This window comes from Corythoichthys intestinalis, chromosome 7, assembly GCF_030265065.1.
Source record: "Corythoichthys intestinalis isolate RoL2023-P3 chromosome 7, ASM3026506v1, whole genome shotgun sequence".
Taxonomy (NCBI): domain Eukaryota; kingdom Metazoa; phylum Chordata; class Actinopteri; order Syngnathiformes; family Syngnathidae; genus Corythoichthys; species Corythoichthys intestinalis.
The window spans coordinates 58,123,059-58,137,784 of record NC_080401.1 but is presented as its reverse complement, the minus strand read 5'-3'; the positions used below and the strand labels follow the sequence as shown (position 1 = coordinate 58,137,784).

General features: G+C 36.9%; 1 protein-coding gene across 7 annotated transcripts in view; it reads left to right on the top strand.

Annotated features, from left to right (window-relative positions):
- LOC130919014 (desmoglein-2.1-like) overlaps positions 1-14,726 on the top strand; it is a 64,076-nt gene that overhangs the window by 27,214 nt on the left and 22,136 nt on the right. For 4 of the 7 annotated variants that reach the window (XM_057841372.1, XM_057841373.1, XM_057841377.1 and 1 more), the window contains 2 exons: positions 13,429-13,548; positions 13,614-13,769. In XM_057841372.1, coding sequence (XP_057697355.1) covers positions 13,429-13,548; positions 13,614-13,769 — 276 coding nt within the window. Of the gene's footprint in view, positions 1-2,023; positions 2,486-10,101; positions 10,172-13,428; positions 13,549-13,613; positions 13,770-14,726 lie in introns of those variants that run through there. The other 3 variants (XM_057841374.1, XM_057841375.1, XM_057841378.1) reach the window with 2 other exon arrangements.

The window sequence follows — 14,726 nt, the reverse complement described above, 5'->3', positions numbered from 1 at the left end:
AGTGACCTAGGAATGCTCCAAAATCGTCAGACCAACAGAAAGTGCCCCAAAACCAACAGGAAGGGATCCGAAATCTACAATAAACGACCCAGAAAGTCACCAAAATTAACAGGAATTGACATAAAATTAGTAGGAAGTGACCCAAAATCAACAGGAAGAGACCTGGATATGCCCCAAAATCATCAGGAAGTTTCTAACAAATGGGAAGTGACTCAAAAATGCCCCGAAATGTACAGGAAGTGACCCAAAATGCACAGGAAGTGACACAAAATCAACAGAAAGTGTCCCACAAACAGGAAGTGACTCCACAATGCCCAGAAATGTACAGGAAGTGACCCAAAATCAACTGGAAGTGACTAAAAATCAACAAGAAGTGAGCAAAATCAACAGGAAGTGACTCCAGAATGCCCCAAACTGTACAGGAAGTGACCCAAAATCATTAGAATGTCTCCAACAAATAGGAAGTGACCCCCGAAAGTGTTCAGGAAGTGACCCAAAATCAACAGGAAGTGACCCATAAATGCTCCAAAATGAACAGGAAGTGTCCAACAAACAGGAAGTAACTCTAAAATACCCCAAAATGTACAGGAAGAAACCCAAAATCAACAGGAAGGTGCCCATAAATGCCCCCAAATCAACAGGAAGTGATGCGTAATTGCCCAAAAATCAACTGGAAGGGACCCAGCATAGACAGGAAGTGAGCTGTAAATGCCCCCAAATCAACAGGAAGATTCCCAAAATCAGCAGGAAGTGACCTGAAATTGTCCCAATATCAGCAGGAAGTGATGCATAATTACCCCAAAATATACAGGAAGTAACCTGAAAATGCCCCCAAATCAACAAGAGCTGTCCAACAAATTGAATTTACCCCAGAATGCCGCATATAGTACAGGAAGTGTGCTAAGATCAACAGGAAGTGACCTGGAAATGCCCTAAAACCAACAGGAAGTGTCCAACAAACAGGAAGTGACCCCCGAAAGCCCCAAAGTTTTAAGAAAGTGACCCAAAATTAACATGAAATGTCCAACAAACAGGAAGGGACTCCAGAATTCCCCAAAATGTAGAGGAAGTGTCCCAAAATCAATAAAAAGTCTCTAACAAACAGGAAGTGAACTCCGAAATCTCCAATGTGTCCAGGAAGTGACCCAAAATCCACAGTATGTGAGTCAGCCCCAAAATCAACAGGAAGTGTCCAACAAACAGAAAGTGTCAAACAAATGCCCCAAAATGTACAGGAAGGTACCCATGTGTCAATATGAATTTTGCCATGTGGCATTTTTTTCTGCCATTTGGCACAATTGATTTTTCCATGTGCCATGTGGCAAAACTGATTTTGCCATGTGGCATTTTTTTATTTTGCGAAATGGATTTTGCCATGCGGCACGTTCTTTCGCCCTGTGGCAAAACTGATTTTGCCATGTGCAATTTTTTTCGCCATGTGGCAAATCTGATTTTGCCATGTGGCAAAACTGATTTTGCCATGTGGCAAAATGGATTTTGCCATGCGGAAAAATTGATTTTGCCATGTGGCATTTTTTTCCACCATGTGGCAAAAATTGATTTTGCCTTGTTGCATTTTTTTTCACCATGTGGCAAAAGGGATTTTGCCATGTGGCAAAACTGATTTTGCCATGTGGCATTTTTTTGCCGTGTGCCAAAATGGATTTTGCCATGTGGCACTTTTTTTTGCCATGTTGCACTTTTTTGCTATGTGGCAAAATGGATTCTGCCATGTGGGATTTTTTTGCCATTTGGCAAAACTGATTTTGCCATGTGGCTCCTTTTTCCATGTGGCAAAATTGATTTTGCAATGTGGCATTTTTTTTGCCACGTTCAAAATGCCACATGGCAAAAAAAATGCCACATGGCAAAATCAGTTTTGCCACATGGCAAATACCACTTTTGGTTCTTGCTCTCTCGCTCTCAAATATTGCCATTGATTTAAAAATCTATAATCTTTAGTAAATGTCTTGACCTACGGAGGGCGCCATGTTTTATGCGCACAATTGACGCTCGGGGTGATGACGTAGTTGGACTGGACTGGTAGAATAGCTGTGCCAACTAGCAAGCGAAGCTAGTATGGCGACTGGCATGATTTTGTATGTTTTTATAGAGCTCCCGACGTCGTACCTGCATCCAATTCCAGGTCATCAGCAGTGTCTTTAAAGCTTTAAAGTGATCCGGGGCAGGTTGCCATTATATTGACTTGTTGCCAGTTTACAGTTTTGGCCAAAGTATTGGCACCCCTGCAATTCTGTCAGATAATGCTCACACTGGGCCCTACGTTATGTTGCAATATTTATTGAGTTCATGATGCCATCACACAGTCAAGCAGTCCAGTGCCAGAGGCAGCAAAGAAACCCCAATACATCGGACCATGTTTTTTTTTTCTTTGAAGGCCTTTTATTCCCCTGTAAACTCTATGTGGATGCCTTTTCCCAAAAAGCTCTACTTTTCTCTTCCAAAACGTTTTTGACTTTCTCAGGTAAGTTTTGGCAAATTCCAGCCTGGCTTTTTTATGTCTCTGGGTCAGAAGTGGGGTCTTCCTGGGCATCTTACCATAGACTACGGGTTGACACTGTTGTACCCTCGCACTGCGGGACAGCTTGAACTTGTTTGGATTTTAGTCGAGTTCTTTATCCACCATCCGTACAATTTTTCGTCGTCAATTTTTCCAAAAGCCCCAAAATCAACAGGTGGTGACCCAAAATCAACAAGAAGTGATCCGAAAGAGCCACAAAATCAACAGAAAGTGACCCAAAATCAACAGGAAGTAACCCAAAATCAACCGGAAGTGACCCAAAATCAACAGGAAGTGTCCAACCAACAGGAAGTGACCTCCAAAAGCTCCAAAACCAACAGAAAGTGACCCAAAATCAACATGAATTGACCCAAAATCAAGAAGAAGTGACCCAAAAATCAACAGGAAGTGACCCAAAATCAACAGGAAGTGTCCAACCAACAGGAAGTGACCTCCCAAAGCCCCAAAACCAACAGAAAGTGACCCAAAATCAACAGGAAGTGTCCAACCAACAGGAAGTGACCTCCCAAAGCCCCAAAACCAACAGAAAGTGACTCAAAATCAACATGAATTGACCTAAAATCAACACGAATTAACCCAAAATAAACAGGAAGTGACCTGAAAATGGCCCAAAATATACAGGACTTGTCCACCCAACAGAAAGTGAACCCCAAAAGCCCCAAAATCAACAGGAAGTGGCCCAAAATCAACAACAAGTGACCTGGAAATGCCCCAAAAACAACAGGAAGTGTCCAACCAACAGGAAGTGACCCTCAAAAGCCCCAAAATCAACAGGAAGTGACCTAAAATCAACAGAAAGTCTCCAACAAACAATAAGTGACCCCCTTAAATGACACAAAATGAACTCATTGACCGCCATTAAAAACCATACATACGCAATTCATTCCACTCACAGTCAAGTGTTACTGTGGGAAAGAACGTATGCATTTCTGCCAAGTTTACAATGACAAAAATATGACAGGTAGTTTTACCGAGTGACACGCCCGCCCGCGTTCAAATGGAAAAACGCTGATAAGATTTGTTGTACGACCCGTTTTGCGCATCTGCTTAATCGCTACTTACACCCTGTCATCACGTTTATCACCCAACGCTTTTAACTTAACGCATACGCGAAAACATAAACGACTGCCAAAGGAATCTAAATTACCAGAGTTTACATTGGCTGACGGTTGACAGCTGCAAAGTTTTGTATTCAGAAAGTGACACTTTCATGTACTCTGAGTATAAAAACGAAAAAGTACTCACACAAAAAAATCCCCATTCATTTCCAATGGCAAAAACCTCACATTTAAAACATTCAAAATGCAGAATTACGAATTTTAATCCAGATTAAGAAAACACATAGGCAATGAGATGGACTCAATGTGGCGTATTGATAGATTTGGAATATTTCCTTGTCATAGCATTTGATGAAACCGAAAACGACTATCTGATGATCTGATTCAGTTCCAGGTAAGCCATGACAGCTTGAGTCACGAAAGTTAATGATTTTGTAGAACACGCTTCACTGATAGGGTCGAAATCTAGAGATGGGACGATAACCGAAATCCTGGAAGTACTGGGTATGCCTTGAAATCAAAAGAAAGTAACACAAAATCAATTGAAAAAGACCTTTACACAACATAAAGTGACCAGGAATTGCTCTAAAATGACCAAACAAGTGACCAATGAACAGGGAATGACCCAGGAACGCTTTAAAATCAACTTGAAATGATCCAAAATGTACAGAAAGTCACCCTGAAATGCTCCAAAATAAACAGGAAGTGGCCTGAAATGTACAAAATGTGACCTGTAAGCAGTGTTGTTAATAACGGCGTTAAACAGCGTTATTTTTTTCAGTAGTGAGTAATCTAATTAATTAATTACTTGCCCTTCATTTTGATTAAGAATTGTGTCAATCGTTTGCAGGGTTGTCAACAGACCATTGTCAAGAGACCATTATAGGAGAGATGTACAGTTAAATTTAACAGACCGTAATGTGATTTGACACAATATAAACAAACAATTTCCATCTATTGTCCCATGTAGGCTACAATACAATACAACTGAGAGTGCTATGCCTACCTGTTATGCAATAAAACAGTATAACTAAACATCCTGTGCCTGCCCCCTCCACATCCCTGGGGTTATCAAGCCCTCAAGCAGTAATTCGCCTAGATTTTTTGACAGCAAAGTTATTTATAACATCAGTGAAATCCAGTTTTTGAGCAATCTCACACTTAATAGAGAGCATAGCTAGGTTTTTAAGCCTGCCCTGTGATCAGTGTTGTTAATCTTACTTGAAAAAAGTAATCAATTACAGTTACAAATTACTTCCACCCAAAATTTATTTGGTTTAGCTACTTACTACTTACCTAACCCTAACCCTGAATGCAAAGTAATCGGTTTCACGTTTTAAAAAAAAAAAACAGGTCACACTATGCGTTCAAAGGGTTTTGGGGACAGTCGCCCTAGTCCAATTCTTTACTCTAAACTTAACTAGACACAGGGGTATTGTGGATATTGCGATAACTGGATAGCAACCTTTGCTATGTTTGAAAGTCATTTAATGTTGTGAATCAACCGTTAAAGTTGCTCCCGTTATTGCATTAGTTCCCTTCTGTCTACTTTCAACACGTGAAAGTTTGAAAACTATTACATCATTTAAAGATAGATTTTTGGCTACAATACAATACAATACAACGGAGAGTGCTATGCCTGCCTGCTAAGCAACAAAACAGTATAACTAAACATCCTGTGCTGGCCTCTCCATGTTTTTTCATGTTTTTTGTTTTCATTTTAAAAAATACAAAAAAAACAGAGGTCACATTATGTGAAGTCCAAAGGGTTTTGAGCCCAATTCTTTACCCTAAACTTAACTAGACACAGGGGTATTGTGGATATTGAGATAACTTGATAGCAACCTTTGCTATGTTTGAAAGTCATTTAATGTTGTGAATCAACCGTTAAAGTTGCTCCCGTTATTGCATTAGTTCCCTTCTACTTTTTTCACGTAAAAGTTTTAAAACTATTTCATCATTTAAAGACAGATTGTAGGCTACAATACAATACAACTGAGAGTGCTATGCCTTCCTGCTAAGCAACAAAACAGTATAACTACACATCCTGTGCTGGCCTCTCCATGTTTTTTCATGTTTTTTTTTTCATTAAAAAAAATACAAAAAAAACATAGGTCACATTATGTGAAGTCCAAAGGGTTTTGAGCCCAATTCTTTACCCTAAACTTAACTAGACACAGGGGTATTGTGGATATTGCGATAACTTGATAGCAACCTTTGCTATGTTTGAAAGTCATTTAATGTTGTGAATCAACCGTTAAAATTGCTCCCGTTATTGCATTAGTTCCCTTCTGTCTACTTTCTACACGTGAAAGTTTGAAAACTATTACATCATTTAAAGATAGATTTTTGGCTACAATACATTACAACTGAGAGTGCTATGCCTGCCTGCTAAGCAAAAAAACAGTATAACTAAACATCCTGTGTATGCCTCTCCATGTTTTTTCATATTTTTTTCCCGTTAAAAAAAAATACAGAAAAACATAGGTTACACTATGTGAAGTTCAAAGGGTTTTGAGCCAAATTCTTTACTCTAAACTTAACTAGACACAGGGTTATTGTGGATATTGCGATAACTAGATAGTAACCTTTGCTATGTTTGAAAGTCATTTAATGTTGTGAACCAACCGTTAAAGTTGTTAAAATTGCTCCCGTTTTTATATTTGTTCCCTTCTTTCTACTTTTGACATGTGAAAGTTTTAAAATGGTTTCATCATTTAACGATAGATTCAAGTCAAGATTATGCTGATTTAGGAGTAAAGTGACTTAGGTTCGCTAGTAAAGTTCTCTACAACAGAGCCTTTCTGAGAAGTCTACTGTTTTAAGATGGCGGATGTTTACTAACGCTGGCAAGTGTATCATTTCGCATCTACTTCTCTATACATTTGCTAACGCAGCCGAGTCTGTCATTTCACATCTAGTTCATATTAGGGCTGTCAAACTATTACAATTTTTAATCGAGGTAATCACAGCTTAGAAATTAATTAATCGTAATTAATCGCAATTCAAACCTCTAAAATATGCCATATTTTTCTGTAAATTATTGTTGGAATGGAAAGATAAGACACAGGATGGATATATACATTCAACATACGGTACATAAGGACTGTATTTGTTTATCATAACAATAAATCAACAAGATGGCATTAACATTATTAACATTCTGTTAAAGCGATCCATGGATAGAAAGACTTGTAGTTCTTAAAAGATAAATGTTAGTACAAGTTATAGAAATTTTATATTAAAACCCCTCTTAATGTTTTCGTTTTGAGAAAATTTGTAAAATTTTCAATCAAAAAATAAACTAGTAGCCCGCCATTGTTGATGTCAATAATTACTTACACAATGCTCATGGGTAAAATCAGTTGCACCCAAGCGCCAGCAGAGGGCGACAAAACTCCGAAAACACAACAAGTACACATTTCACTGTGCTGTCATTTTAATCAGTTTGAGCGGGGCATGTGCGTTAATTGCGTCAAATATTTTAATGTGATTAATTTAAAAAAATTAATTACCGCCCGTTAACGCGATAATTTTGACAGCCCTGGTTCATATACATGTGATATCTAGTGTAGCATCATGTGGGCATAGTTTGTAGGCTGTCGGCTACAGTCAGGTATCATTGGCAAGCCCGTCGACAGGGGGGGCAACCTGGTATGTTGTCCCGGGCCTCAGGACCATAGGGGCCCCTAAATGACCCTTAATTTATTTTACTTTAAATTCCCATATTTCTTTTTTATTTAAATCATTGTCTGATTAAATATTATGTTCTTAAATATTATGTTTAAAAGTATTGCATATGTTGTCGTGACAAGCCGGTGTCAGGGGTGGTGTGGTGTGGGGGGGCCCTATAATAATAATAATACATTTATTTCATTATTAGGGCTGTCAAAATTATCACATTAACGGGCAGTAATTAATTTTTTAAATTAATCATGTTAAAATATTTGACGCAATTAACGCACATGCCCCGCTCAAACAGATTAAAATGACAGCCGAGTGCAATGTCCACTTGTTACTTGTGTTTTTTGGAGTTTTGTCGCCCTCTGCTGGCGCTTGGGTGCGACTGATTTTATAGGTTTGGGGAGTGAGCATGGTGTAATTATTGACATCAACAATGGCGGGCTACTAGTTTATTTTTTGATTGAAAATTAAAAAAAAAAAAAAATTTAAACGAAAACATTAAAATTTCTAAAACTTGTACTAACATTTATCTTTTAAGAACTACAAGTCTTTCTATCCATGGATCGCTTTAACAGAATGTGAATGAGCATTCACAGCTAGTCCGCCTGATTGAATCAATGGCAGCGAATGAGTTTTGGGTCACTTGTTTTAATTTAAGTTTGCTTGGGCCCAGGGACCAAAGACCATTATATAGATACCATTTAATAATAATAAATAGGGCTGTCAAACGATTAAAATTTTTAATCGAGTTAATTACAGCTTAAAAATTAATTAATCGTAATGAATCGCAATTCTAACCATTTATAAAATATGCCATATTTTTCTGTAAATTATTGTTGGAATGGAAAGATAACACACAAGACGGTTACATACATTCAACATACGGTACATAAGTACTGTATTTGTTTATTATACCAATAAATCAACAAGATGGCATTACCATTATCAACATTCTGTTAAAGCGATCCATGGATAGAAAGACTTGTAGTTCTTAAAAGATAAATGTTAGTACAAGTTATAGAAATTTTATATTAAAACCCCTCTTAATGTTTTCATTTTAATAAAATTTGTAAAATTTTCAATCAAAAAATAAACTAGTAGCCTGCCATTGTTGATGTCAATAATTACACAATGCTCATGGGTGCTTGAGCCCATAAAATCAGTCGCACCCAAGCGCCAGCAGAGGGCGACTGAGTTTTGCCACGTGGCGAAAAAACTGACACATGGCAAAATCAATTTTGCCACATGGCAAAAAAATGCTACAAGGCAAAATCAATTTTGTCACAAGGCAAAAAAAACAAATGCCACATGGCAAAATCCTAAAATGCTACATTGCAAAAAAATAAAAAGTGCCACGTGCCACATGGCAATAAAAATGCCACGTGGCCCAAAAAAAAAAATGCAAACAAACAAGCTTTGCTTTCTTGCTAGCTAGCACAGCTATTCTCCCAGTCCAGTCCAACTACGTCATCACCCCGAGCGTCCATTGTATGCATAAAACATGGCGCGCTCCGTAGGTCAAAACATATACTAAATGTTATAGATTGTAAGTCAATGGCAATATTTGAGAGACGGCAAGAACCACTTTTTTGCCGTGTGGCAAAATGGATTTTGCCATGTTGCAAAATGGATTTTGCCATGTGGCATTTTGAATGTGACAGAAAAATAATGCAAGAAAATGCCACATTGCAAAAAAATAAATAAAATGCCACATGGCTAACACCATTTTGCCACATTGAAAAAAAATACCACATGGCAAAATCAATTTTGCCACATTGCAAAAAAACAAAACAAAAATGCCACATAGCAAAATCAGTTTTGCCACATGGCAAAAAAATGTCACATGGCAATATGTTTTGCCACATGGTGAGATCAGTTTTGCCACATGGCAATACAAATGCCACATGGCAAAATCGGTACTGCCACACGGCGAAAAAATTGGCACATGGCAAAATAAATTTTGCCACATGACAAAAAAAAAAAAATGCCACCTGGCAAAATCAGTTTGGCCGCACGGCAAAAAAATTGGCACATGGCAAAATCAATTTCGCCACATGGCAAAAAAAAAAAAAAAAATCACACATGGTGAAATCTATTTTGCCACATGGCAAAAAAATGCCACTTGGCAAAATCAGTTTTGCCGCATGGCGAAAAATAATGCCACATGGCAAAAAAAAAAAAAAAAATCCACATGGCAAAAAAATGCCACATGGCAAAATCGGTTTTGCCACATGGCGAAAAATAATGCCACATGGTAAAATCAATTTCGCCACATGGCAAAAAAAAAAAAAAAGTGGCAAAAAAAAAATGCCGTGTTTCCCCAAAAAGAAATATCACATGGCAAAATCTATTTTGCCACATGGCAAATTACACTTATCGTCCTCGGCCTTGCTGCAATATTTTTTATGTTTCTAATAACTTGTTTTAGTAAAAGAGAACAATTGTGGCCTATTACGCCGGAGTGGCGAGTCTGGCGCTTGCTAGCATCCACCGATTTATTTACACCTGAACTTTCCCTTAATGTCCTGCTTTGATTTAATGACCTGCGATTATTCTTGCATATGAAGTAGCTCACGAGCGCCACAGAGTGACTAGTGGCTAACTATGGTAACATATTTATAGGATATATTACACAAATCATGTAGCAGTGCATTTGTGATCTTTTTTTTTTATATATATAATTTTTTAAATTAGACTCGCAACCTAAAGCCCTGGGCAACTATCCAACCTCCCCATACCAGGAACCGCCACTGCAAAGTTGCACACACCCCTCTAACACACACACAAAAATTCTCGTTGTCGTCTTCCTCAACTCAGACTTTAAGAGAACCTCCTGCAAGGCATCATCATGGCGCGAGTGCTTTTATGGGGCATTTTGCTTCTACTGGTGAGTGTCTTTGAATTATTGATCGTGAAATTGTTGACTTTTTACTAGAGACGAACGTTTGGAAGCAAACTAGTCCCCTCGAAAAGAGAATAATGGGTGAACTCATTGATAATGAATGTGTTGGTCAGTAGAGGGAAAAGACATTTTAGACTGCTATGGCAACCACTCACAGGTGGGCTAACCTGGCTTAAATTTCACATGGACAGAGCGACATTCATTGACTTCATTTGATCTGCGAGTTAACTATAAAGTCGACGCCGATTGAGGTCCGATTCGTTTTGAGCTGGCGGCAATTGTTTTCAGTCTGAAGTTATATATACACACACATATATATATATATATAAAGTTTAATTGCATGAGTGTATTAAGGGACTAATTTTGATCAACTAAGATTTTTTTATTTATAAGTGATCAAGAAAGAACCAAGAAAAAAAAACGCATATTTTCGGCCATTAATCTCAATTAATCTCAATAATTCAATCAATAGATTAAATGAGATTAAAAATATTTTTCTCATTTTTTGGCTTTGATTTGACTACAATCTGTGATCACCTTGGTTCTGAAGTTACAAAAAAGTTGAATCACATGAATCTGTTGACAGATTAACTGATATAATTGAGATTAATTGTAGAAAATGTCCATTAGATCTTCTTGCTTTCTTTTGGACGTGTATTGCCGTTGATGGCACTGAAACAACACAAGTGGATTGGATGTCTATCACTGTCTATGGTGATCATTTAGTGGCATTGACCATGATACATATCAAAAACACAAGGAACCGTGAACAAAAATGTAAAGTTTCTGCCATTAATCTCAATCTATCGAGAGATTCAGTCAGATTAAAATGATTTTTCTCATTTTTGGGGTCTGATTTTACTCCAATCTGCGATCACCTTGATTCTGAAGTTACGAAAATAGTTGAATCACATGAATCTGTTGACAGATTAACTGAGATTAATTGAGTGATTGTGATACATATCAAAAACAGTAGGAACCGAGAAGAAAAATTCACATTTTCTGCCATTAATCTCAAATAATCTACTGAGAGATTCCATTATATTAAAAAGATTTTCCTTATTTTTTGGGTTTGATTTGACTCCTATCTGTGACCACAATCGTTCTAAAGTTACAAGAAAAGTTGAATAATTGTAGAAAATGTCCATCACATCTTCCGGCTTTCTTTTGGATGTGATTTGCCATCAATGGCACTGAAACACCACAAGTGGATTGGACGTCTATCACTGTCTATGGCGATCATTCGGTGGCAAATGATCATAATAAATGTAAATTACAGAAGAAAAACGCACAATTTTTGCATTTAATCTCAATTAATCTATCTAGAGGTTCAATTAGATTAAAAAGATTATTCTTTTTTATTTTTTCAGGTTTGATTTGACTATGATACATATCAAAAACAGAAGGAACCGAGAAGGAAAATGCACATTTTCTGCCATTAATCTCAATTAATTGCAATTAATCTATCAATACATTAAATTAGATTAAAATTATGAAACTTTTCTATTATTTTGGTTTGATTTGACTCAATTAATCTATGTCAATCTATGTTCTTAAATCACAAAAAAGTTGCATCACATGAATCTACTGACAGATTAACTGAGATTAATTGCGGAAAATGTCCATTGTCCAAATGTCTGACGTTTATTGCTTTCAATGGCACTGAAACAAAATTGGATTGGGCATCTACCACTGTCAATGACGATCATTCGGTGTCAATGATCATAATAAATGTAAATGACAGAAGAAAAACGCACAATATCTGACATGAATCTCAATTAATCTATCGAGCGATTCAATTAGAAAAAAGATTATTGTCTTATATTTTGGGGGATCTGATTTGACTCGAATCTGTGACCTCCTGATATTACAAAAAAAGTTGAATAATATGAATCTTTAGATAGATTAAATGTGATCAATTGAGATTAATTGCAGAAAATGTCCTTTGTCCAAATGCCTGATGTGTAAATGGCACTGAAACACATCTATCACCGTCAATGCCGATCCTCCTGTGTGGTGAAAGATGTTAAATTCAGAAGGAACCGAGAAGAAAAATGCATATTTTCACCCATTAATCTCAATTAATCGTGATTAATATATCAAATGATTAAATTAGATTAAAATACTATTTTTTGGGATTTGATTTCACAGAAGTAAATCTGTGACAATCTTTGTTCTCAAGTTACAAAAAAAGTTGAGTCACACGAATCTATTGATAGATTAACTGCGATTAATTGAGATTAATTGCAGAAAAAGTTCATTTTCCAAATGTCCGACGTGTCAATGGCACTGTAACATGACAAATGGTTTGGACATCTATTGCCACCAGTGACTATCTTTCGGTGAAATTGATCAGGCAAGATGTAAATTACGGACGAAAAATGCAAATTTTCCGCCATTAATCTCAATTAATCTATCGAGAGATTCAATTAGATTAAGATTAAATTAGATTAGGATTTTTTTTCTAATTGTTTGGGTTTGATTTGACTTCAATCTGTGATCACCTTCGTTCTTACGTCTTAACTCAAAAAAGTTGAATCACATGAATCTATTAATAGATAAACTGCGATTAATTGAGATTAATTGCAGAAAAAGTCCATTTTCCAAATGTCCGACGTGTCAATGGCACTGTAACATGACAAATGGTTTGGACATCTATTGCCATCAGTGACAATCTTTCGGTGAAATTGATCAGACAAGATGTAAATTAGGGACGAAAAATGCAAATTTTCCGCCATTAATCTCAATTAATCTATCAAGAGATTCAATGACATTAAGATTAAATTAGGTTAGGATTTTTTTTTGTACTTGTTTGGGTTTGATTTGACTCTAATCTGTGACCACCTTCGTTCACAAGTCTTAACTCAAAAAAGTTGAATCACATGAATCCATTGATAGATTTATTGCAATCCATTGAGATTCATTGCAGAGAATCTCCATTATCCAAATGTTTAACGGCCATTGCTGTCAATGGCAATGAAACATGAAATACAGATTGGACATCTATCACCATCAGGTATGATCATTCAAGTACATTGATCGTAATTGATGCGAATAACATAAGAAAAATGCACATTTTCTGCCATTAATCTCAATTAATCTATCAATAGATTAAATTTGAATGAAAAGAATAGTGGGGGGTGTGAATGAACATGGGTCACTTCCTATTCATTTTAGATGATTCAAAGGCCACTCAACAAGTTAAAATTTGAAATAGACTCCTATTGTGTATTGGATTACAGTTTCAGAGTACGATTGTGATCTCGAAGAACGAAGCAGTCCGAAAAAGAAGAGAATGGCTGGTTCCTGCGTGGCCACTCAAGGAAAATGAAGATTATACGCAAAAGAAGTTCATAGCCAAGGTAAGAAGTAATTTTTGCATTGAAGTTCCATATATATTAGTCACTTATTTTGTATGTTTTTTCAGATCAGATCCGATTATGATACTGACATGGACATCACCTACGCACTAGAGGGCGTCGGTGCCACTCAGTACCCCTTCAACGTCTTTGTGGTGGACCCAAAAACGGGACTCATTCGCGTCACCCAAGTGCTGGACCGGGAGGTCATCGATACATACAATGTGAGTGTACAAAATCAAAGTTATCAGCCAGTTTTTGGCGAAAGTTCTGCCAAAATGTGACAAAAATATCCATTCATTTCTATTGGTTTTCAACTTACACCTGCCATAGACTTCATAATGTATTGACGGGACAGAGCGCGCGGGGCCGATAAATAGGGGGCCTGCATTGTTGGCTAGGCTGTCAATGCTGACCGAGTGGAATCACAGACAAAGAGCTTTTTTCGTTGAAAGTACAATGCTAGTCTGTTAATGAATGTAGCTAGCGGCCGCCATATGTAAACAGAGCTTTTCCGGTGAAAATTCTTGTGAATAAATGCTAAAATCCCCAAATTCTTTATAGATATGGATGTAAAACAGTCTCGATTCTTGGTTAAAAGCAACAAAAAAAAAAAAAAAAAAAATGTGCAGTTAGCTTTTATTTTACGTAAATATGTCAAAGTACAATGCTAGTCTGTTAGTGAATGTAGCTAGCGGTCGCCATATGTAAACAGAGCTTTTCCAGTGAAAATTCTTGCGAATAAATGCTTTAATCCCCGAATACTTTAAAGATATGGACGTAAAACAGTCTTGATTCCAGTTGAATGCAAAAAAAACCGTGCAGTTAGCATTTATTTTACGTAAATTTGTCGAGGTACAATGCTAGTCTGTTAGTGAATGTACAGTAGCTAGCGGCCGCCATAGGTAAACAAAGCTTTTCTGGTGAAAATTCTGGTGAATAAATGCTTAAATCCCCAAATTCATTATAGATATGGATGTAAAACAGTCTCGATTCTTGGTTAAAAGCAAAAAAAAACCATGCAGTTAGCATTTATTTTGCGTAAATATGTCAAAGTACAATGCTAGTCTGTTAGTGAATGTATCTAGCGGCCCCCTGATGTAGGCAGAGCTTTTCCGGGTCAAAATTCTTGTGAATAAATGCTTAAATCCCCAAATTCTTTATAGATATGGACGTAAAAC